General features: G+C 49.5%; 1 protein-coding gene across 1 annotated transcript in view; it reads right to left on the bottom strand.

The window, feature by feature from the left end:
* Nucleotides 1-5,041, bottom strand: part of CASQ2 (calsequestrin 2) — a 34,270-nt gene extending 29,229 nt beyond the window's left edge. Inside the window, exon 1 of the mRNA XM_075491796.1 lies at nt 4,620-5,041. Coding sequence (XP_075347911.1) covers nt 4,620-4,853 — 234 coding nt within the window. The 5' untranslated portion in view covers nt 4,854-5,041. The remainder of the gene's footprint in view (nt 1-4,619) is intronic.
* Between the last annotated feature and the right edge of the window lie 17,809 nt (nt 5,042-22,850).

Genomic DNA, 22,850 nt, shown 5'->3' with positions numbered 1-22,850 from the left:
ATCCCAGTTGCTGGAGAGAGGTTCTCAAGTGCAAAAGGAAAGCTCCTAACCACCCTGCTCATTAGTCTTGTTACATGATTCCTAGAGACAGGGGCTGCCCACTGGAAGGTGAAACTGTTGCAATATTTAGGAGATTCAGAGATGAGAGGGAGAGGGGAGAAGATCTGAGAAGTGGTGGTACGAGACAGGACGAAATATGGCAGGGGAGCTACGGAGGAGAAGAAAAGCAGAACAGATATTTCTCAGCTTCACTGCTTTGGTCTTGTCCTCTTTTGCCCCTTCTTCATTAAAGCTGAGACCTTTTAGGACAAGTAGCTTTTTTTCTAACTTGTCTGTTAAATACTTATTGTGAAGCCTTGTGTCTGGCTCTTTCACCTGCTTCTTCACTGTGCTCACCTCACAGGGCATGCAGGGCTCTTGTAAACATCACCACAGAGCAGGAATAGCTACTGTTAGCTCTGGGACTGTCTGGTTCAACCTCTGGCATTGCCCTGCACGGAGGCTTTTCCCCACTCAAGCTGCAGGTACTTTTCAGTAGTCAGTGGTACAGAGTGGAGTCATAGGAGGAAGGCAAGCAAAGGAGAAGAGCCCTTTAACCTGAGCTGTGAAGCAGCCTGTGCTCACGCTATCTCTGCCCTGGCTTGTCTTATTACAATGCTTCCTCAACCCTTTTCCACCCTAGCCAGAAAGCAGTAGGCAGCTGCATCTCCAAACATTGCTTTGACTATTTTCCTGACAGACTAACCCAATGGCTCCCAGCTTTTCCACCCCGACCTGAAGGGCTGGCACTGTCATCCTTGGAGCTGTTGCCGTGCACAAAGGATTGTCCAAAGAAGCTGCTGTTGCTCCCAGAGGGGCTCGGTTGTCCCCAGACCCTGTCCTCACCAGGTAGCACCCAGCAGTGTAGGTGGCAGGAGCTGTCAGGACTGCTTCATGATGGTCTTCACCTTCATTCCCTTCCTAAACTGGAAAGGGACCCTGGGTTGCGTGGCAATCTGGTCTCAGTTCCCAGTACGCCTGGGTGTGGGCAGCTGAAGACGCTGTGTGCTGTCCCATGGTAATATCAGCTTAACGATGGCATCGTTACGATGATAGCTGGTGTGCATCCTGAGCTTTTGACAGTGTCAGTCAGTCCTGCATGCTGGGCTTTTGTCCTGGGAAGGAAATTTTTCCTATCATATCACTTTCTTCTCAGTCTGCTGTTTGTAGTTATGTTTGGTTAAGTCCTTAAATATGTGCTTAAATTTACTCATGTGCTGTCAGGTTATCAGCTTGATTTCCTAAGGATATGAGACCCTTGTGATTCTCTTCTCTCTCTCCCCAGGTCTGTCTGTCAGCTGCCTCCCCTATCAATTTTTCTAGCTGTCGGCCCTTTTCGGCCAGATTTTCCAGAAGCAGGGATCTCGGGCATAATTAAAGCTATTGCAAGCTTCCTGAAGAGCACAGACTTGCAAGTGCCCTGAAAGAAGGAAATGTCACCACATGAGCTCAACCCCTGTTAGACACCAAAGGAGCCAGGTGAGAGAGAGCCTCATGGACTCCTCACTCATGGGAGAAGCCACTCGGAGCTTGTTACTGACCACAAGCTACGTATTTCAAGGAAATCATGCTTGTGGTCAAAGGACAATTCATTCCTGGGTCAGAGGAGAGTTTGTCTACACTCATCTTGCCCTTGAGGGCTTTGTAGCTGTGGCTTTTTTTCACGTGCTGAAGCCTAAAGCAGGCTCTGGATCTAGAGTCAAGAAGGAATGGGGACTTCTGTTTGCTTCAGCAACATGCCATGCCGCCTACTGCCTGGGCATATCTGGGAGCTTCTCCTAATGAATTTGCTGGAACCTGGGCATTGGATCTCTCCTGTTCTTTTCTTGGTGTCTAAGATATTTCTTCAGGTCTTTGGTCTTTGGAATTACAAACTTCTTATAAGGTGCATGTGGAAGAAACAGAAAGGGTGGACTATTTGGGGGTTTTCTGGACTTAACATCCATTAAGGCCCTTCCCTCCCATGTGCACACACACTCATGTTCATCAGGCAATAGGACATAACCACGCAGCTCAGATCTTTGCTTAGCTCTGTACCTGCCTGTGTTTTGGATGAAGGCTCCCTATTATTCCTAATGATGGAGACCAGTGCCATTTTATGGAAGGGTGGCTAAGGTTATGATGTTTTCCAGGCTGTGGAAGCAGCACATCTTGTTGTGAGTCAGCAGGTAAATTCTCAGTACAGAGAGATGGAAAAACATGAGGTGCTCCAGAAAGGCTTCTTACCACAGGCAGCACCCTATGCCAGGAACCCCCCAAGCTGGCAGGCAGGCAAAACCGAGGGCTGGAACATTTGCCCCTTATATACCTTATTTCAGGCATAAAGGATGTTCGGCACTCAGAACCCTGAACCCTCTACTGAAATTAGATACATAAAGCCTTCCAGAGTGAACTTTTCCCAGGTTTGGCTGGAAGGAGAGGGTCTGTCACTGCTCCTGTGCCTACCCAGCAGCTCACTCCTCTAAGTACTTGCTCAAATTACAGGAGAGCTGGGTTCAGCTACTGACTGCCTCCAGGGAGACTGATCCCAGGCAGTTCATCTCCCAGGTGAATGGCTCCACACCTCAGCCACGGAGCCACTGCAGCCATTTGTTTCCCTCTCCCTGGCCCAGTGCACATGTGGTGAAGTCCCACAGCTGGATGAGTTCTGGCAGGGGAGATTGAGAGTGACCCCCACGACACGTTACAGCTGGAGGTGAGGGAGATGCATGATGTCACAAGAGGCAGCAGATTAAAACCTGCTTTGCCCACTCCTTTCACAAGCGCTCCCATGGTTGAGTTAGTACAGAAACTGGGAGCACTAGCACCTTGCTGGGCTGTGTCCTATGTAGGATACTGTCTCTTGCCTTCTGAGACCTTCTCCCCATTTAAATCCCTCAGGTGACAGAGGCAAAAGAGTGCTCAGTCTGCAGATTGCTCTTACGCTTGGGCTGTCAAATTGCTGCTGCTGCAGTTCCCAGTCCGGAGGGGGACTGTGAAACTTCAAGACATGCACTGAATCAGCATTGCAAGTGCTTGGGAAATTCTGAGGTCAAAGCCACAAGTGCCGGTTGCTGCATGGCACGGTTAGCCGGTAGCTGAGCATTAGTGGACTGGAGCACTACAATTATGTAAAGTCTGCTGTGGATCTAATCCTCAATCTCTTGCCCAAGGTCACATAAGAAGTCCATGGCAGAGAGGCAACTGGACACCAAATCACCAGAGTCCTAAGCTAATGTACTCACTGCTGAATCAAACCCTGCAAAATAAAAGCTTTAAGCCAGATTGTACTGTAGCCATTGCACCCTTGATATGGCTGATTGTTAACATGGGTATAGGTGTCATGGGGATTAAAACTGACAGTACACAACAGATACCTGCTTCTGTCAGACTTCTATAAATATGTATCTAGTAACTGCTTGCCATCTATCGAGCACAAAATAGCTATCCTATTAAATAACAATGCAATTATACTACCAACCATAAACATTTTAACTGGAGTTCCAGCGTTACTTTTTCTTTTCTTTGCCAAATGTTATTTGATCGCTCACCTGGAGCAAGTAACTGTTTCCTGACAGGTAAGTAAAATCTGGTTAGTTTTTGAATCTTTCTTGTTGTCAGGCTTGCTGAAGAAGTCAGTAGACTTTGAACTTGACATTAGACTTTTGCAGGTCCTAGCCCTCAGCAAGAGTATTTTCTAATTCACATTCACTATACTCCTAGGGGTGCAATGCATTTTCTCTCTGGATCTGATAAATAAAGCTTATTTGTTTCTTGTGCAATTCTCACTTTCTTTCCAAATGTGTCTGGTAGTTAAGAGGGAATATTTGTAAGCCCCTGTAGGAAATGAGCACCTAACAATCCAGGCTTGCCACTGTATGATTCTCTAGATTACAGCTACACTACAAGAAAGAATGCTATGAATCTACTTTGTAATTTTTACCATGATTTATTTTGCTGAGGATTAATTAATCATTCTTTCACCAAAGAATTAACAACACTCTTTTTCCAGCACAGAAGTGAATGGTTGCATTAACAAGCAGCTACAGACTGATTCCAAGCAGGCAACCAAGTGTCAGAAAAACAAAAAGGGATTTAATGCTGCATCAACGGGGAGCTTTTGAGATGGGGAGCTAGGATGCCCGTTTGCAGCACAATTTGGTAAGGCTTCTTGGCTGATTGCTCCTAGTGGGACAGAAAATGGGACTGAATCCAGAATACAAGGGAGATACTGGCTTGCACAGAATGAGAAAGGATGTAAAAATGTCAAGCTACAGGCTCAGGTCTGTGCTGAGATTTGGGAAAGCTCAGCTGAGCTGAGTTCACGTTGCTGTTGCAAGGTTACTCGCTATTGCCTGGGTTTCTGACGTGCAATCCAGAAAGCCTATTTCCCAGCAAAAAACTCAGAAGAGCACAAAAGAGGCTTTTTCCTGGACTTCGCAGAACTCGGGGGCTAACTCAAATCCAAATAAACAAACCCAAACTTTTGGGTGTTCAACCCCCCCCGTACAAGACCCTTTGACTGTCCCATCCCGTGGCTCCTCTCCACAGCTCCAAACGCTGTGGTATTGACCCTGGCTGGGACATGCAGTAGGACTTACCTCCAGGACCATCTCTGTCATCTGGAACTGCTTCTGGGAGACCTTGTCAGAGCTGACGGGCTCGTGGAAGAGCAGGCAGAGCATGTCGTACTTCTTCAGGGCCTGCTTGTAGTTCTTCTCGTTCAGGTCGATTACTCGGTCTTTCCCATCATAAGTGGGGAAATTCAGTCCCTCTTCTGCTTTGCAGCAGAAAAGCAGGTAAAAACCTGCCAGGATCCAGCAAGCCGCCCTCATAGGGGAGCCCTTGGAGTGCAGCAGAGGGCAGGTAAACGTCCCTCTCCTTCTTAATTTGGGAAGAGGGGGAGACCAAAGGCTCCGGGTGAAGTTCGAACCGAGTTTCTCTTTCTGCTGCCTTCCTAGTGATCAGCCCAGACTCTGCAAGGCTGGTGAGGAGCAGCAAACTCTGCTGTCCTGGGCTCACAACAAAGAGACAGACAGGAGAAGCTGTCAGGCCAAGCCCTGGATACCTTACATAGCTGTGTCCAGCTCCCGTGTCATTAGGAACTCCATTTTTAGGAAGCAGTTGTTTCAGGCTAAAAATAAACCCTGCAATGAATAAAAAGGACAGATATGACACCATTGAGGGACTTGCTGGCACTCTGCATCATCTGAGAGAGAGGGAGCGAGCGAGAGGGAGGGAGTGGAAGATGTCGATGCTGGGAATATGCAGGCAGGGTTTGCGAAGGGACAGACTTCACCTGTACGGGGAACCAAGGCACACCCTGTCCTACTAGGGCTTAACAAAAATAGAAGGTATTTACTGCCATTTATAATAAGGGTATCTCTCTTTGTAACCCCTTGGGCATCACAGTGATTAGGCTTTGGATAACAGATCTCAGGTTAAACAGTTTCAGAGACCCATCTGCACCACTAGACGAACAGTCCCGTTTCCTCAGCAGCAAAGGAGGTGAGCGCTCGTGGGACTCCCTCCTCCTCCTCCCGCCTGGGGCACCGGCCGGAGCTGCCGGCTGGCATTCAAGCTCTTTCCTGAAGCACCTTCTCTGCTTGCGGGGTACCAGGAGAATTGCTGGCCCTTGGATCTGTAATCCCAAAGCAGAGGGAAGCTTATGTTGCAACTTCCCATGCCCACAGCAGTTACCAAGCCCCATACGTTGCTGGCGAGTGGATAAAACCTTATCGTACTGGGGGGATGAAGGGCAGTAGGCACGTGCGCAGGCCAGTATCTTGGGGCAGGAGGCAGGGCTCTCCTCAGGATGATGGACAGACGCCACCATTGCTGCTGGCCTCCCTTCCTGGGACCTGCCTGTTGGCCCAGAGGGGGTTTTTCACACAACCCTGTTGCATTTCCCAGCAAGCGGTCCTGCATATTCCTTCCTTTTCACTTCCTGGGAACGGTGACCGGTTCCCCCTTCCCCGGGAGCTCAGCACCGGCTGCCACTGTGCGGCATCACCTGCACCACGCTGCTGGGGGAGAACAGTTCGGCGGCACAGGCTTTCACCTCGTCCCCTCCTCGGACCGGGGTGCCACCGCTGCCCCATGACTGGCAGCGACAGGCAGGTGGAGGCAGGCCAGCTGGCCGCAAGCCAGCGCCGGGGCTGACGCGGATCCGCTGGAGAAGGCACGCTGAGGGGCTGGCAGAGAAGAGCTTGACAGGGGGCACGGGTGTCATCCCCCCCCCGCCCCCGCCAAAGCGATGTGCAGACAAGTGGCCTTATCAGGCCTCCTCCTTGCATGTCGCTCCATCACAGCCTTGCTCCATCCACACCGGGAGGAGATGATGTCCCTTCTCGGTGCATGCAACTCTTGCCCCAAACAGCTGTTCCCATTTAATTGTATGGCTGGGATTATTTCAATAATTGGGGTGAAAGGCGAGCATTACTTAGCAATTACAGAATCATAGAATCATGGAATTGTTTAGGTTGGAAAAGACCTTTAAGATCATCAAGTCCAACCGTTAACCTAGCACTGCCAAGTCCACCACTAAGCCATGTCCCTAAGCACTACATCTACATGTCTTTTAAATACCTCCAGGGACGGTGACACAACCACTTCCCTGGGCAGATTATACCCATCTCGTGGGTGACTTAGGAGCACACATCCCCTCAGCTTTCACTTCCAACGTGAACAGCCCACGACATACTGACTGAAACTCTGTGGGCAACAGTTTCCAAGTCTCTGATTTCCAAAGCCTCCTCTTAGTTTCTGCTCATGCCTTTTCAGATGTTCAACGTTTGCCTGCAACTTGAAGTCCTAATGACGAAGCCTGAGGAATGTGGGTAGAAGCCAGAGCAAGACAGCCTCGGAAATACACTCCCTGCAGAGGCACCCTTCAGGGGCAGTCATTTCTAGAGGGAGATGTGACAAACCTGGATATGCAGACAGTGAGAGACGCGAGACTTGTTTCACAGTGGGTGGCAATGGCTGGCTAGGCTTTTGCTGAATGTTTAGGCTGTAAAATGCACAACTGAGCTTGTGGGATGACCAGGCATACATCAGGCTGGTTGGTTGCCTTTGAAGGGCCCCATGGATTTGGGGTGCAGGAGCAGGCTTCCGCTGGCATCAGAGTGTGTTTTAAAGCAGGCACACATCAGAGAGGGCTGTAAAAATGAAATGTTCACAGCTACTTCAAAATTGGTTTCCCAGGCTCCTGCCCTCCTTTTATTTTTGTAGATCTTCAGCAATTGCTCTACTTTCATATCGCTCAAGCTATTTTTGAGGCGCTTTCTCTCTAGTCTGAATAACTTTTTAATCAGCCTAAAAATAGACACAATCCAATTTTCATTTTCTCCTCTTTTTGCTATTAAAAAAAAAGGAACAAAAAGGCTTTTTATTCACAAAAAGTGTTGCCGCGTTAGCCCCAGATGCATCTATTTTATCTGCCTGTGGCATAAGTAGCAAAGATCTGTGACTGTTAGGCTTTGCCTGTGCTCCAAAGGGAATTCCTCCAGCAGACCGACACTGGATGTCACGGTCACCGGAGAGTCCATCTCTTTGTCTCTCCACTCAAAACTTCATTGGGACTGTTAGTGATAAATCCAGTGGACATTTTGGGGCAGGCTCACTGTCAGGAAAAGGACAGTGTGTAGACCTCATGGATTTGAGGAACCTGAGTTTTGTTGAAGGCCCATTTCTATGGGACACTGACAAAAGGTTTCTCTGTGTGCCAGATCCTCCCCCGTAGGGTAGGAGCAATAGCATTTCCCCATAGGAAGGGAGGATGAGGGGGACCAAGAGCTTTTCTGTGAAATCTTGGATTTTGCATTCATAGGTTCACTATAAATACTTTGTGCTATCTTTCTGCATAGTCCAAGGTCTTCCTGATCCCATTTAGCTGCCCGTGGTTGCAACACATCTGTTTCTGTGGCCAGTGCCATGCGAGGGAATGATATTGTCAGCACTGTGTCCTGGGACATTTGCCCTTCAGCTCATTCCCTGGCAAAGCTGACATCTGTTAGTCTCTGATATAAGTTGACTGCAAGGCTCAACCTCCTGACTCTGACTCCTTCACCATCTTTTAGTCCTGCCTCTAGAAATCAGTATGATGCTCTTCCCTGGCGAACAATCCCACCATCCACCTGAAAGCTCTCGGAGAAATAAGCTAGTAGGGCTCAATGCCTATCCACCTGGGCAGGTGCTCATGTCCTTCAAACAACCTTCAGAATGGCCCCAAAACTTCAAGCAAAGAAAGAGAGAATTAAAGGAAAAGCTTGCTGTTGGTTTATCCACTATTCTAGGCTCTTTGGGGTATATTCCTTGAGCAAAATCCTGGCTCCAGGGAATTACGTTGTAAAACCACCCCAGACATGCATTGAAGTAGGATTTTACTTTGTTTCTTTGAATTTTTTGAGGATAGGTAGCTAGCGACAGAAATACAACAGAAGTGCTCAAAACAGTACAATCTCAGCCATTCACTTCAGGCCTGCAGAAATGCAGGGTGGGGATATAGGATAAATAAAAATCTCCTTCCTGTTGATTTTTTTTCCTACTTGTATTAGAAATTAGGGATATACACTTGCTGCTCCTCCCTCCTGGCCTCTGCAGCCACACTCCACGCTGCCATTCTCACCTTCGTTGTCCTTTCTAGCTCACGCAGTAAAAGAGGTCCCCAGCCACTGCTGATCCAAATGCTTAGCTGAGCCTTCTTTCCAGGGCTTCAGGATTTAAGGTTCTGCTTTAGCTAATCTCTTTTCAAGCTTCTAAGACCTTGTATGTTTTGCAAGATAGGAGTATTCAGAAAATATGCCTTTTGCCACCAGCTAGCCAAGCAAGGTCACAGCTCATAATTAATTGCAGCGTACTGCTGTCATTAGGGTGGGAGCCTCAGAGATGCGCTGAACCTTTCTAAGGAGACTGAGGGGATCACTATCATCTGGAGGAAAGCTCTGCAGTGCAAGAAAACCTAGTTCTCTCTCCCTCCAGCCTGTCACCTTGTCACCTTCAGCCCTGAAAGGTGACAAGTCCTTTGTGGTGCTTTACATTGCCTGTACTCCAACGCAGTCATGTCAGTGACGGCAAGTACAACGCAGAGAAGTTGTATCATTTGCACTCCCTCCCTTTTTTTCCTGTTTTAAACTGCCAGAGATCTTTGCAGCACCTGACAAGGCTTTGTATATTTTGACTGAGGTGTTCTGAGAGCTGCCGTGTGACAAGAAGATGCTATAAACCCTTCCATTTTCTGACACACAGACACTATTTTTGATGAGGAAAATAAAACACAGCACAGACAAAAGCACTTACATGAAATTATATAGAAGTTGTAAAGGGAAGGTCAACGAGATGACTCAGGAGTCCTGACTCACTCTCAGCCACATAGACATTCCAAAAAAGTCTTGAGGTTTTTAGACATTGTGTCCCCCAGAGCAAAGTTGCTCTGTGCCACCTTATGGGGATCATTGCACCTCTCTGTCTTTGGGAGCTGGTCTGGCACCTGTGTCTTATACAGGTCAGAAAGTACTTTAGAGGGTCAAAACCAGGACTGTCCCAGAAGGATTGGGATAGTTACCTTCTAATGGGCTTATAAACCCTAAATAGCAAGAAAGCATTTAACTCTGACACCCAAGACATCACTTGGGGCCAAATGGAAATGGGCCCATTGGCATGGATGGAAATGGGTGGGAAGGAGAGCAACAAAGGGAAAGCATAAGGAGAAATGCTGGAAGCAGACAAGGCTGCTGCTTCATGCAGAGATCTGACAAAGGACATCTGAAGGCAACCTGCTGCGGTGGCTGGGGGACCCATCAGGTGGACTGGCAAAGGCTGCATCTTGACTGCAGCAGGACACAGAGGCAGCGACCTGCCTAGCCCTCCTGGCTGGGCTGGCAGCTCCGCCAGCCTGTGGGAGCAGGGTACGACTTATCCACACACAACCCACCCTGGAAAGGGTGGAGGGGCTCCCCTGGGAGGCTTCCTGCAGGTAGCACTGGGATGCGAGGATTTTCTGCATTGTTTCTGTTGCTTATACAGGAGCCAGCAAACAGACGCTACCTCTAATATACCCAGATAGTTTCAAAGAAAGAAGAGCTTAAAATTGGCATTATATTGAAGCCTAGCTGGGGCAACAGCTTTGCACCTGGCCATACCTGCATTGTGTTAGACATGTTAGAAGAAGCCTGGATCCTACTAATGAGTGGGCAGAGATGGTAAAAAAACCCCTGACCTGGAAATGTTCCAGGAAAGACCATTTCATAATGGACTACGGTTGGACTCGATGATCTAAAAGGTCTTTTCCAACCTATACGATTCTGTGTGATTCTGTGATTCTGTGATAACCTGCAGGCTCCAATCATATTTGGTAAGCGTGCAGGGCTACACTTAGGTGTCCCATTGCTCCCTGTGCTTTTGCCTACAAAAACTCCTCTCTCCTAGGATGGAGTAACTGGCACCCTGCCTAAAGAAGCCAGACCCAGGTTTATTCACTGAGCCTCTAATGGGAGCCCATGCCCCCAGTTTGCAGGACGTTGCATCTGCAGGGCCGGGCACAGGGGAGCTCTGTTTGTGGCTGTTTGGGTCCAACAGGCAATGCCTTTTCAGAGCCACAGGAAGGCAGCCTTGTTTAGGCAAATAATTAGTGTTTGGAAGAGACTTTTGCGCAAGTATCTGGCCTTCTGGTTCTGTCTAACCTGAAAATGGGGAGATGTGACTTAGCCATATCCTGGTTAGTGAACTCTTCGCCTTGCCAGTAATCACAATGAGCTAGGGTCCTACAGACATGCCCCAGAGCTGGGCTGATCACACTGCACCAAGCAGCCCGAGCGGAGGGAGACCTGGCCACGCTGCTGCTTGCAGTGGGCTCCTGCCCACCTTCTCTTCTGCAGGACCTGGGAGCAAGGAGGGGTCTGACATGCATTTGGCGCTGGGGCTTTCAACCTTTTTTTTGATGTATAAACTCCTAAAATCATTCTGGTGTCAGTGCAGATCCCTGCATAACAATTTTAAGCTGACTGATGAGAGGTCCTTTTTTTCCCAGATACCTCTAACACACCCCACTTCAGAAAAACTCCAGTGCCACACTCTGAAAAACTCTCTCCTGGGACAAATCCCATGGCATGTCACTGCCACCCTGCCCGGTTCTATGTCACCTTCCTGTGCTCTGATGTTACAGCAGTTGCCCCTGAGACAGGGGCATAATCTCTGCCCCTGGGGGAAAGGTGCGGACGGGTGCTTCAGGAGGAACAGGAGGTGGCTGTAGGTAGAAGATGGAAATTCGAGTTTTCCACTGCCACAGGTTTCCCACGGGGCTTCGGAAAAATCCCTCCATGTCTCAATTCTCCATCTGAACTGTGCCGGCAGGGTCCGGGAAACATACAACGTTGCAAGATACTTAGACACTACACTGATGGGGGTTAGTGCTTTAGGCAGGCAGGGAGCCTGGGCCAGCTCCAGGCTCATGAAGATTTTGGCACACTGAAGAACTGAAGAAGGGGACACAACTGCTGCTGGCTGAATTTTCAGGAGAGCTGGTTCAGAGATCTGGCCAGGCATGTTCCCCTGAGAGATGAGAGCTGAGCTCTGGGTGATCTCTGTGAAAACCTGGCAATCCAGAGCCAAGCCCTGAGCCAGGCGAAAGCGTGGCCCAGTGCTGGTCCCCTGAGAGCTGGGGTGTGAATGGGCGCAGGCTGAGCTCTGGCCCAGGCACCCCAGCAGTTACTAATAATATAGTAATAATATAATTACTAATAATAAAGTAAAAGAAATAAACCACATGGTCTGACACAGTGCATTCCCTTGTGGAAACCCTTGGGGCATACACAGTCTGGCCATTTCCATCGGTCCCCTGCCTTTTTCTTGGAGGGGGTGGGCTCACTGGACTCCTGCCTAGCTTTGGCCATGATCGGTATGTCCGAGCATATGTCTGTGTCTCTGCCTGCACGCACCCATGCACGCATTAACCACCAGCACTGCTTCCACCCAGCCCTCCAGAGCCGGGGTCTAAAACAAGGATCCTGCACCAGGCAGGGTTGGGGTGGCTAGGTCTGGGGTGCCACTTGCACCTCGGGTTTCTCCTAGCCATGACAGCACCAGTGTATTTAATAACATCTTGATGATTGGAGGGGTGTTTAATTTAGCGGCGTGGCGCCGGCTGCTGCTGAGAGAGCTGTGCCCAGCAGATTTACACCTGTTGCACTGGAGTGGCAGCTCAGCTCTCCTTCGCTCCCTTCCTCCTCTGCTGCCTCTCAAAACCTTCCCCCCTCTGCCCGCAGCGGCCCCGGACCGTGACGCCTGCCGGGGCGCAGCTGGCAGGGCTGGGAAGCGCTGGGGTGAGCTCACTGTGCCACCAGGAACCTCATTCCTTTCGGATGATGAGCTGGACAAGCTTAGCCCGCTCCTTAATTTTGTAAGGGGACAGAAAGGATTTGCTGCTCTTGAATTTCTGCTCCATTTTGACCTCCCTCTTCTCTAACAGGACTTTGTACAGTCTCAATCTCTCTAAAAAGTCTGTGGGCATCCATCAGGCACATGCATTTATAGGGTGAATAGCTTTCCAGGCAGTACCAATGTCTTACAGGCAGTCCTTTATGCATGCTTTGGGCATGCCTGTTTTTTTCTTTAATGTCAGGCAATTTTTTAGTTCAAATTCTTCTATGTGAACAAGCCCTACTGGCAGCAAACCCACCATGGATACTGGTATGTAGCTGGAGTACAGTTACACAGCATTCCCAAGCATTCAGAAGTAATGACTCAGGTATCCCCTTCCCTCAGATCATTGTCAGCCTAGAAACCAGGAGATCTGAGAAATGTCTTGCTTCTGATATTTGTCCCCAGCATGGCAGCTCCTGGATGCCTATGCTCAAGCTTTTACCTGCAGCCACAAAAGAGGGAAAAGGTTCTCTATTAAAGCTTCTCTGTTTAAAATTGGAAGCTGGAATGCTTGAGTAATAGCATGAAACCTGCCGTCAAGAGCCACAGAAGGATCTGAGAATCACGAACTATATAATGATATGGTGGAAGTTAGCAAAAAGATGGAAATGTTGCCTCACTCCTTAGGGATGGCTGAAAACTGCTGTTGCAGCTGACAGTGGGAAGAAGCATGTCTCTGCCTTACTGAAAATGAGCTTCTACCCGTAATTAAGGGTGGCTAGCAGCTTTTCGGCTGGAGGAAACATTTCACAGCTCCTTTTGAATCTTTTTGCATGTCTCCTTAGAAATTGTCACCCACACTTGAAGAGACACTGGCCTGTGTTGCTGAAGTCTCCTCATCCTGGGACAGAGCACTTCTGAGCCTCATGGTGGGAGGCTGGGAAGTGGAGGCTGAAGCTGGTGAGGCTGAATGCTCAGAGGAGCCCTGCTAGAAGGAAGAGACCCGAGCAGCAGCCTCCTGCACCAGCCCTGTCCTGGGACACACAAAAAAAAGCCCAACATACCCAAAAACATGCAGCCAGCACTTTCATGGAGAAAAGGCAGTAGCTGTGTCTCTCCAAGCCTGGGGCCAGCAGGGTGTTGTGCCAGAGCATGGCTTTGCTTTCCTTTCTAACCTGAGATTTCTAGCTAAGCACCACCTGGCAGCACCCCCAGGCTGCAGCCTGGGCCATGGCTTCCATAAAGGGCTGCTGGGATTGCTCATATTTATAACCCTTGCCTCCGCTGCAGCGTGCCAGCTTGCAGAGGTCAGCTCTCCCCCGGGCGCGGGGAGTCATTCCACAGGGTGTGCTCCTGTTTCCATCCCCGCGTGCCAAGGGGCCTCCCACCCGCCGGCAGACGGGACCTGAGGGTGGCCGGGTGGGGGGGCACGGCAGAACGGTCCGTGGGGGGAAGGGGACGGGGCAAAAAGGGTGCAGGACATACGGTGCCTGGTTTCTAGTGTAAGCTCTGGGAGGCGTGTGGCTTTCTCTAGAGGTGCAGGGGAAGTTTGAGCCACTACATCCCTGTGGGAGACAGGCTGTCTCCAGGCAGGTGAAGAATTTTCTTCTTCAGGTGCATTTTAGTTGGCACTGCTGGTAAGGAAGATCTCAAAAACTATGGACATGGCTTGGACCCTTCTCCTCTAAGTTCATCAACGATGACTTTGGACTTACTTGTTCAGCTGCCAGCTGTACAACACGGTACACTCCAAGTGGAGTTGTACCAAAGAGAATATTAGACCACCAAGAGAAGATTAGATGCCTGCCTGTGGCCAACATTCAGATATTCCTCATGGTTTGACAGGGAGAGCAAACTATGACGTTGCTGTCAACAATGCTCAGCACCCTTGCTGAGTGCTGTGGCCCTAGTGAAGGCTGGAGACACCTGAATGAGGGGTATTTTGGTGGACAGGAGATACAAGTCAGCTTGGAGGATGTGACAGGTTTTAGGTAAGAAGTGAGGTTGTGCGTTGATGGTGTTCGTCGTCCTCTTCTGTCTCACAGCACGTGCATGGTGTCAGGAACCAGCACTGCAAACTCGGCTCTTCCACCTCTCGGGAGCCGCACGTCAGGGCTGCGTGTAGCATCCGCATGTTGAAAGCTGCAACTAAGCTCCTACAAAGCTCCCCAGATTAGCAGGTGTGGATACGCAGGGCAAGGACGGAGTAATTTGAGCTGGAGTTAGTTAGTTAGTGCAGTTAGGCAAATGTCATATGTGAAAAGAGGATCTAAAATGATATACCACAGCAGTTTGTGCTCAGTTCTTACCAGCCAGTAGCAGGAAACAAAGGTAGCTTTAAATCAGTAAATATAACCATTCTTTCTTCGCTAAGACCTTCTTCTTGTCTTTTTTTTTTCTTCCTTTTTTTTCTGTGTGTGGTTTGGTTTTTTTGGGTTTTTTTTTCTTTCTTTCCATTTTAATCTAGTACAGAGGGAAAGATTCCCAGGAGGATTATGGAGCTTTCCTTATGCTATCCGGGACATTTTGACAAAGATACAAATGCCTGTCTTGCCATAAAGTGACATTTTCTGGACTACTTATATTACTATTTTGTCTGAGTTAAAGCCTTCAGATTTATGAACACAATGCCCTTTTAAAGATCAATTTCAGGCTGCAGTCATTTCTGGATCACTATTTCATTTGCAAGTAGCAGATTTTCAGGGTTTAAACAGGCAATTAGATACATAAGGCTAGTCTTGTGAAGATGAGAAACTTCTATTTTTCATTGCTCCTACAGTTTGGTCTGACTACTGTTTGTCCAGATTAGATCCACAAAGCAGAGATTTAGGCAGCTAAATGACTCAGGACAGGGCCTGATTCAATGATTCATTTAACATTTTTCACATCTCCTGAAGACCCCAAGTACTTAAGACTTAAGTAAGTCCTCTTGACTTCCACGTGTTGTGAACATACACAGAAGTATGTGGCTGAACAGCATCATTTACGCTGACAGCATGAACCCAAATAACTGCACACACCAAAAAGGGGAAGACTACCTAAGAATCATCTCAGGCAGACCCTCAATGACATTAATTGAAGTGCTAATTGAAAAATATCCAGCTAAAACTCTCCAGTGGCAGAAAGCACAGATCCTGTAACATAGAAAGGACTTCAGAATTATGTTTTATTGTGACAGAACTGTTCACATAAAACAGTGAAGATATTTCTTTTGACATTTTTAATTGCAATATTTTTATTTTTTTATCCAAAATTTCCTTTCTGTACTTAATCTATGACTCAGATGAGAGCTGGGAGACCACTGCTTGAGTACTAAACTCCCCCCATCCACTGGGAACATTGCGAAGGAAACCAGGTGAGCCTGGTACCCAGGGAGAGGGTGCAGGAGCATGCAAACCTGCCCACAGTCCACAGGCCCTGACAGACTTTGCTTATTGAACTGTGGTGAACCAAACACGATGATCACTGCTACCCGGTGACAGTAGGTTGGCTTTTTTTTGCCTGTAAATTACTGGACACAGGTAGGGAATTAATTAGCATAAGTAAAATTAGGAAGCAGCACTCCATCCATCTCCCTGCTGATGCTGACATGCTGCGAGATGTTGACCTTCTCTGAAGTGTTAGCCTGTATAGCCCTGAACCCAGCAAAAACACTTAGGCCTGTGCTTAATTTTGCATCCCATTAGGTCTGCCCTTGTGCTAGAAGTTAAGCATGTGGGTCACTGTTTTCCTGGATCAGAGCCCAGCTCCTGAAGGTATTCAAGATTTAGCTAGATAGAGCTTATCAAATGATGCAGTGCAATTAATATAACGGGATTCTGCTCTCTGTTCTGTTAGTGGCTGATTTGTGATGGGTAGCCTGGGCTGGTCAGAAGTATACATCCAGCCATCAACAGTTTTTCGCAGACTATCAGCTATATACACACTGGCAATTGCTAATTAATGAAGTCTCTTCTGGGGTGCTTTTTTGTAGCTGATCAAGGCTGTACCTCCTTACAGACCCAGTGCCTACTTGCAGAGGTCTCAATTAGGACCCAAACTCTGAAGCTCAAAAGTGACTCTGCTTCAGTTGTCAGAAGCTGGTGGCTCTCCAGTCTCCTGGGTGGTGGGGTATAGCCCCCTGTGTCACCTGCATGGTGGTGTGCCTGCCACTGCAGGAGACAGGGACTGATCTCTCCAGCTCCTCTGACAGAGGCAAAATAGGTGATGGGATGACCACGTCCTCCAAGTGAGGCTGCCCTGTTGTTCCCTGCAGCTTGCTGTCCTCAACTTCTCTGCCCTTGGCCTGTTCCTGAAGTCACCCATAGGGTTTTCTTCCTTAAACAGGAAAACAGGAAAGAAGTATCTCCCGCTTGCATTCCCAGAGCACCGAGGAGCCCGGGTCGGAGCGCAGACATCCGCAGCGCTAGGTGCTGCACAAGCACAGGACAGAGAGAGTTGCTGCCTTAGTTGCCACAGTAAACGGTGAGGGACACACACGAGGATGCAGAAGTGCTGTTCCTGGTCAGCATACACACAGACGCTGATTTCTCATGGGGCAATGCAGACAAACCCCTGCTTCGTGAAGACGCCTGTCTGGATGCACGTTTCTGAGTGGCCGACATCACCTCAAACAAGGGCTGAGCTCGCAGAGCAGCTCAGTGGCACGCCAATAACCCAGCTTCTACCGCTGCCCGGCCACCTTTCCTCACAAAGCCTGCAGCCATCAGTTCACGGTTCTGAGACCCTCCCCGCTCCACCAATTTTAGATAAAATTGTCCAACGATTCAAACGTTACTGGGACATCCACGCGGGGAGCCGGTACCCATGCAGCAATACAAACACGCGTCCCCGCAGGCAACCGCTGCTACGCGACGAGACGCCATCAATTTTCTTCCCCTCCCTCCTTCCCGGCAGTGCCCGGGCCTCCACCCGCCGCTCCCCTGCCCGCTGCCTCCCCGCCCGCCTCCCTTCCGGCCACGGGAGGCGCCGCCGCCGCCGCCGCCGGCGGAAGCTGCGGGAAGCCCCGCGCTGCCGCCGCCGGCCGCCAGGTGGCGCCGCCGCCCCGCGCGTGGCGCTGCCCGCTGTGCCTGCTCCGCCGCGGCAGCCTGGCGTCGGCGTGCGTCGAGGGCCGACAGGGGAAGCCGTGCCCGGAGGAAGTAGCGGCGATGTCGCATGCGGCATGCCATTTTCGTCCTCACTTGCCGTGCCAGCTCGCAGCTGCCTGACCCGTGACGCCGCTTGTCTGACGGCTGCTCCCTCAGCTGTGCTGGCAGCTTTTCCCGGGGCTAAACCACAGCCTGGATCAGAGAACGGGCCCAGGTCAAGAAGGACCTTCTCTTTGTTTCATTGGGTGGTGTTTTAACCAGGACCTTTCCAGAGGTCGGGGCTCCGGTGTGGTCCCCGCAAACAGCGTTTGCACAGCCGACGGAGTGGCTGCGATGTGAGAAAGAGCGGCTGAGAGTCAGAGGACCTTGGAGGTGACCGCCAGCGTGGGTCACCACGGGAATTGGGATCTTGGCTTTCCATTTTTAAAACCTAGGGTTTCCTCCAGCCCCAGCAGTTGCAGAGGGCAGCTTGAAATCGTGATCCATGGCAGGGTTTGAAAGGTTCAGAAACCAGAGTGTGAAAAAGCTCGACCCCCCCCCACCTCCCCCAACCAAAAACACATACAAAAATCTAGTTTTTTAATTTAAATCTTGTGATTTAAATATGATCGTGGAACTTTGAGGGCTATGATTTTTGAACAGGTAGGGATGGTTCTAATGGGGTTTAAAGGTGTGATAAAGCCTTCTCCCAAAGGCTGAATCCAGCAGCGAGGCAGACCCTTACCTTTCCCATGGTGGGACAGTGCGCACTCTTCCCGCACTGATGGAAACAAGGTTACTCGGCCAGTTGGACTCAGGTTTAGCCTAGTCTGCTGGGCCCACGTTTCATGCCGACTCAGACAGCCTGACATCACTCCCCCTTTTTATAGACAGAGAACCGGAGAAGGAGAAAGTCGGGGTCTTCAGGCAGCTCTCCGTGAACGCTCGCAGGTGCAGATGGCGTTATTTCCCCCCGAGGGCCGCAGGGTGCCCGCAGCTATATTGGTGCGGGGCTGAGCAGGGCGCTCGGGATTTGCATGCGCCCTTTGCACGCCAGGCGCCGGCTATTTGAATGACAATGGGGCGATGGGCAGGTTAGGTGGAAAGATGTTTCTCTGTCTGCCTGGCCTGCTGCTGGCAGCTGCAGTCCAGCAGCTATCCTCGCCTCCCCTATCAATATCCTTTCCCCTGAGCTGGAAAGACTAAGGGATAATTTAGTCTTTATGCTAGTTTGGACTTTGCCTGATTACCAGCTGAGCCTGATTACATAGGCCTTGCTGTCTCTTCTGGGAAATAGTCCAGACAGCACAGAGGGGCCGCTGCTCCTCTTGCCAGCGCTGCCACTGCCCAGCCCTCTTATTTCATTTTGGATTGCAAGATCCAAAATGCTTGTTCTCTCTGCTGTCCTCCCTGTGCACCCACCATCTGAGACCAAAGGACCAAGTTTTTCTTGAAGACCCTAAATCACATTCACACACAGGGCTTGAACATGCAGCTGTAGAGGCCGCTGCTGGGGAGCTGAGCTCTTGTGACTACTGATGACATGGAGCTGGGCACTGGAGCAAGGCGCGAGGTGGAGTCTATCTTCATCTGGCCTTCCTTACCCATCCCAGTTTCCCCTTTCTTTCACAGCTTGGGACCTAAGCCTCAGACTGTGCCAGTCCGTGTCAGAGCTACAATGGGTGTCTTGGTTTTCCATGTAACTGGGAGCAAGTGTGAGCTGTCAGGTTGTACTGGTTTTGGCTGGGATAGAGTCAATTTTCTTCATAATAGCTAGTATAGGGCTGTGTTTTGGATTTGTGCTGAAAACAGTGTTGATAATACAGAGGTGTTTTTGTTATTGCTGAGCAGTGCTTGCACAGAGTCAAGGCCTTTTCTGCTTCTTACACCACCCCACCAGCGAGCAGGCTGGGGGTGCACAAGAAGTTGGGAGGGGACACGGCTGGGACAGCTGACCCCAGCTGACCAAAGGGATATCCCATACCATATGATGTCATGCTCAGCATATAAAGCTGGGGGAAGAAGAAGGAAGGAGGGGATGTTTGGAGTGATGGTGTTTGTCTTCCCCAGTAACCATTATGCATAGTGGAGCCCTGCTTTCCTGGAGATGGCTGAACACCTGCCTGCTGATGGGAAGTAGTGACTGAATTCCTTGTTTTGTTTTGCTTGCGTGTGCAGCTTTTGCTTTACCTATTCAACTGTCTTTAACTCAACCCAAGTGAGAGTTTTTTCACTTTTACTCTTCTAATTCTCTCCCCGATCCCACCAGGGTGGGAGCAAGTGAGCAGCTGTGTGGTGCTTAGTTGCTGGCTGGGGTGAAACCATGACACAGGTAGAAATTGGTTCAAGCAGCAAAGCTGAAGGTCCATTCAAGTTGAACATCCCAGATTCAGCTATTTCAGTGACAACAGAGCGAGTGGTGGGCTGGGCACAGTTGAAGTACTGGGAACTGGCAGCAGCTAGCAGTTGCAGTCCAGCAGCCAGCCCATCCTCCCCCATCAATAGGGGATTGCCACTTTGGAGTACTTGCATCAGCCAGACACAAGATTCAGATCTCCATCCATATCAGCTGTTCTGCAGAGTTCAGATGAAAGGAAGTTTTGGCTTTGGACTTGTGCAATTTTCAAAGCTAATTAACATATGGTGTTTTACTTGCTGTCTCCAGCCCCTTTGTATTAGCTGTGATCCAAGTTTAAACACTGTAGATGGATTAGGATGGTCATGGTGCCACATTCATTTGGAGGTGAATTATGTAGGGAGGTGGAGGCAAATAACGCAAAACTAGAGCCAGAACCAGTTTAAAAGCATTCCCGCACAGCTGAGCTATTTCTGGAGCAGCCTCTGTTGCACAGAGGAGTTATCTCAACTTCTGAAGCTCAATGAAAACACTTGACCCTTGACTTGAACTGAGACCTCTGGCTATTGATCCCAGGAAAACTTAGAAGAGAGGGCAGTCGCATTCCGCCTGCTCTGGCTCCTGGATAGCTCCGCCTGTTTTTAGGAGCTGTCGCATTGAACTCTCCCTCCAGCCTCTCCACATCGTCTCCCCAGCCTGTGGGTAACTAGGGTTGTATAAGAGTTTGTCTCCATCATCTTTGGAGCTCCGTTTGAAATAAGTGTAGGCTACTATTATATTGCCTAGTAGTCTCTCTTCACCAGAGTACAAGCCCATCTCCTATAACCTTTTCTCATAGATTATGTGCTCCAGGCCCCTCACCATCTCACTTGACGCTTCCAAGTTTTTCGACATCGCTCTGCAACTGGAGGGCTCCAAACAGAACAAAATGTCTAAGCGCAGCCTCACCAGCACTGAGCAGATTGGGATAATAACTTCTCTCGATCTGCTGGCCACCTTCCTCCTAATGTAGTCCAGAATGTGGATGGCATTATTTGCAATGAGGGCACTCTGCTTGGCCTCCGCATGTAACCCCTTTTCAGCAGCTGCACTGTGAGCTCCTTTTGATTGTATGCGGGCACTGTTCCCCCCACAGGTAACTTAAAGGTGGAACTTAAAGGTGGAACATCTCCAAATTATTGAAATTCTCTGTTTCAATATTTCATTTTCAAGCAGCTTGTCACTTAGGCTTTTTTTTTTTAAGATGAAGCAAAATATTTTCATTGATCTGAAACTCGTTTCTTTGCAAAGGGTTTTTGTTAGATGTGAAACTTCAAATTCCAGGCTGCTTTTCTGGTATGGGGTGAAAGCAAAGGTTGAACAGGTAGAACTGCCTCTGCCAAAAAGACAGAGGAAGACTAAGGAACCTCTCTACTCCTAGACTTCAGCTGACCCTTGGTCACCTTCTGACTGTTAAATTTTTATTTTCTGGATTGTTCAGGTTTTAAAATTTTCTCCCTTGTAAACAGGTTGTAATGGTCTGGCTGAAAGTATTGCCGTTCCTCGCTGGAAAGAGTGGAAGCTGCTGAGCCATATCATGTTTGCCAAGCCCAAACTTCAAGTGTTTTGCTTCAGAAAGCTTGGGGACCTGTGTTCCTTGGTTGGCTGACTGGGGTTTTAAGAGCAGGATCTATTTTCTCTTCCTGGTGCCATGCAGATGTGCTAATGGGCAAAGCGTCAGCCTCGTGATAACGATGCTGTTCTTACAGGCTGCTGAAAACGGTGGTTGGTGGTTTGCTCTCTTCTGCTAACTGTTGCCTGTCTGAAGTGCCATGCAATTAAAGCTGATGTTTATTGCCTGTGAGGTGCGGGCAGACCTTAGGGGAGATTTTGCTAACTGCAGGTATTGGTGCCCTGTCCCCCCAGTCCTGGGCTGGGAGCACTGGGAGGTGTGCTGCAGAGTCAGACAGGGGTTTCTCCTGGACATTGTTTTGTACCAAGTGATGTGTCCTGGCCCTGGCTCCTTTCGCCGTGCTACTTGCACTGCCTTCACTGACGGTGATCCGAGGAGGGCTGTGCTGTGCCTGCTTGCTGCCGGTTCGGGCCCATCAAGGTTTATTAGCTGTGCTCTGCACCACGCTGAAGTGACTGTGCTGCTTCAGGACACAAGCTGTGCTTCAGCTAATAAGAGCAGTTGGGCCTGAGGTGGCTTGCCATGGAGCTAGCGTGGGGGCCTCCACCTTCATGGTATAGCTCATGTGCAACCTGGACCCACTGCCCACAGAGCTGCCTGTAAGCCTTTAGCTCACTCTGTGCCAGTAGGGTAGCAGGGGGGCTGCATTTGGGCTCTGCCCCTGCTGCTCTTATTTGTGGGAATTGGGCAACCATGCATGGAAAAAAGTCAGCAGATAACCTGGCAATAACCTGAAGTGCACGTGTCGGTGCGACGATGTTCAGAAGAGGTGTGCGGCTATGGAAGCTTGCCTCTGCATGCCTAGAGAGCATGTGAGAACTTGCAAGCAGAGGCACTAATATTTCTCCACCTTGGCCCCCCCGTGATCTTTCTGCAAACAGCCCTGCGGGGAGAACCACTTCATTTTCTGGTCTGTGTTCCCTACGCTCACAATACCTGGGGAAAAAATGACAGCTCTCTTTTCTTGAGACTACATGTCAAATGCCTGGGGCCGTAATGAAATATAGATCTACCTGATGCTGGACATTACACACGGGTGTTTCCTTATACACTTGAGGAAAGAGCCTGCCATGTCTCCAGCTCGCAGCAGCCTACTGCAGCTGGAGGAGAGCCACTCTCGAGCTTTGCTCACCTTGTTACCTGACAGCTAATAAAGACATTATATTCGTTAGGGTATAGCAAGGCTTCTGTGGAAATATGATCAAATACAAAGATCAGTCGGGGGCTTTAACCAAGGAGCCTATTTGGGGAATTTGTTCCTGACTCTACTCGTTTTTGCCGGTGCTTGTTTCAGAGCCGCCAAGTGCCCATCGTGCTTCTGATCTGGGTGCTCCTTGTTAGGCAGCTGCAGGCGTCTGGCATGTCTTCCCTTCAGGCC

This window comes from Mycteria americana, chromosome 1 (assembly GCF_035582795.1).
Source record: "Mycteria americana isolate JAX WOST 10 ecotype Jacksonville Zoo and Gardens chromosome 1, USCA_MyAme_1.0, whole genome shotgun sequence".
Classification (NCBI taxonomy): Eukaryota; Metazoa; Chordata; class Aves; order Ciconiiformes; family Ciconiidae; genus Mycteria; species Mycteria americana.
The sequence above is the reverse complement of the archived record's forward strand: the minus strand, read 5'-3'. Positions and strand labels throughout refer to the sequence as shown.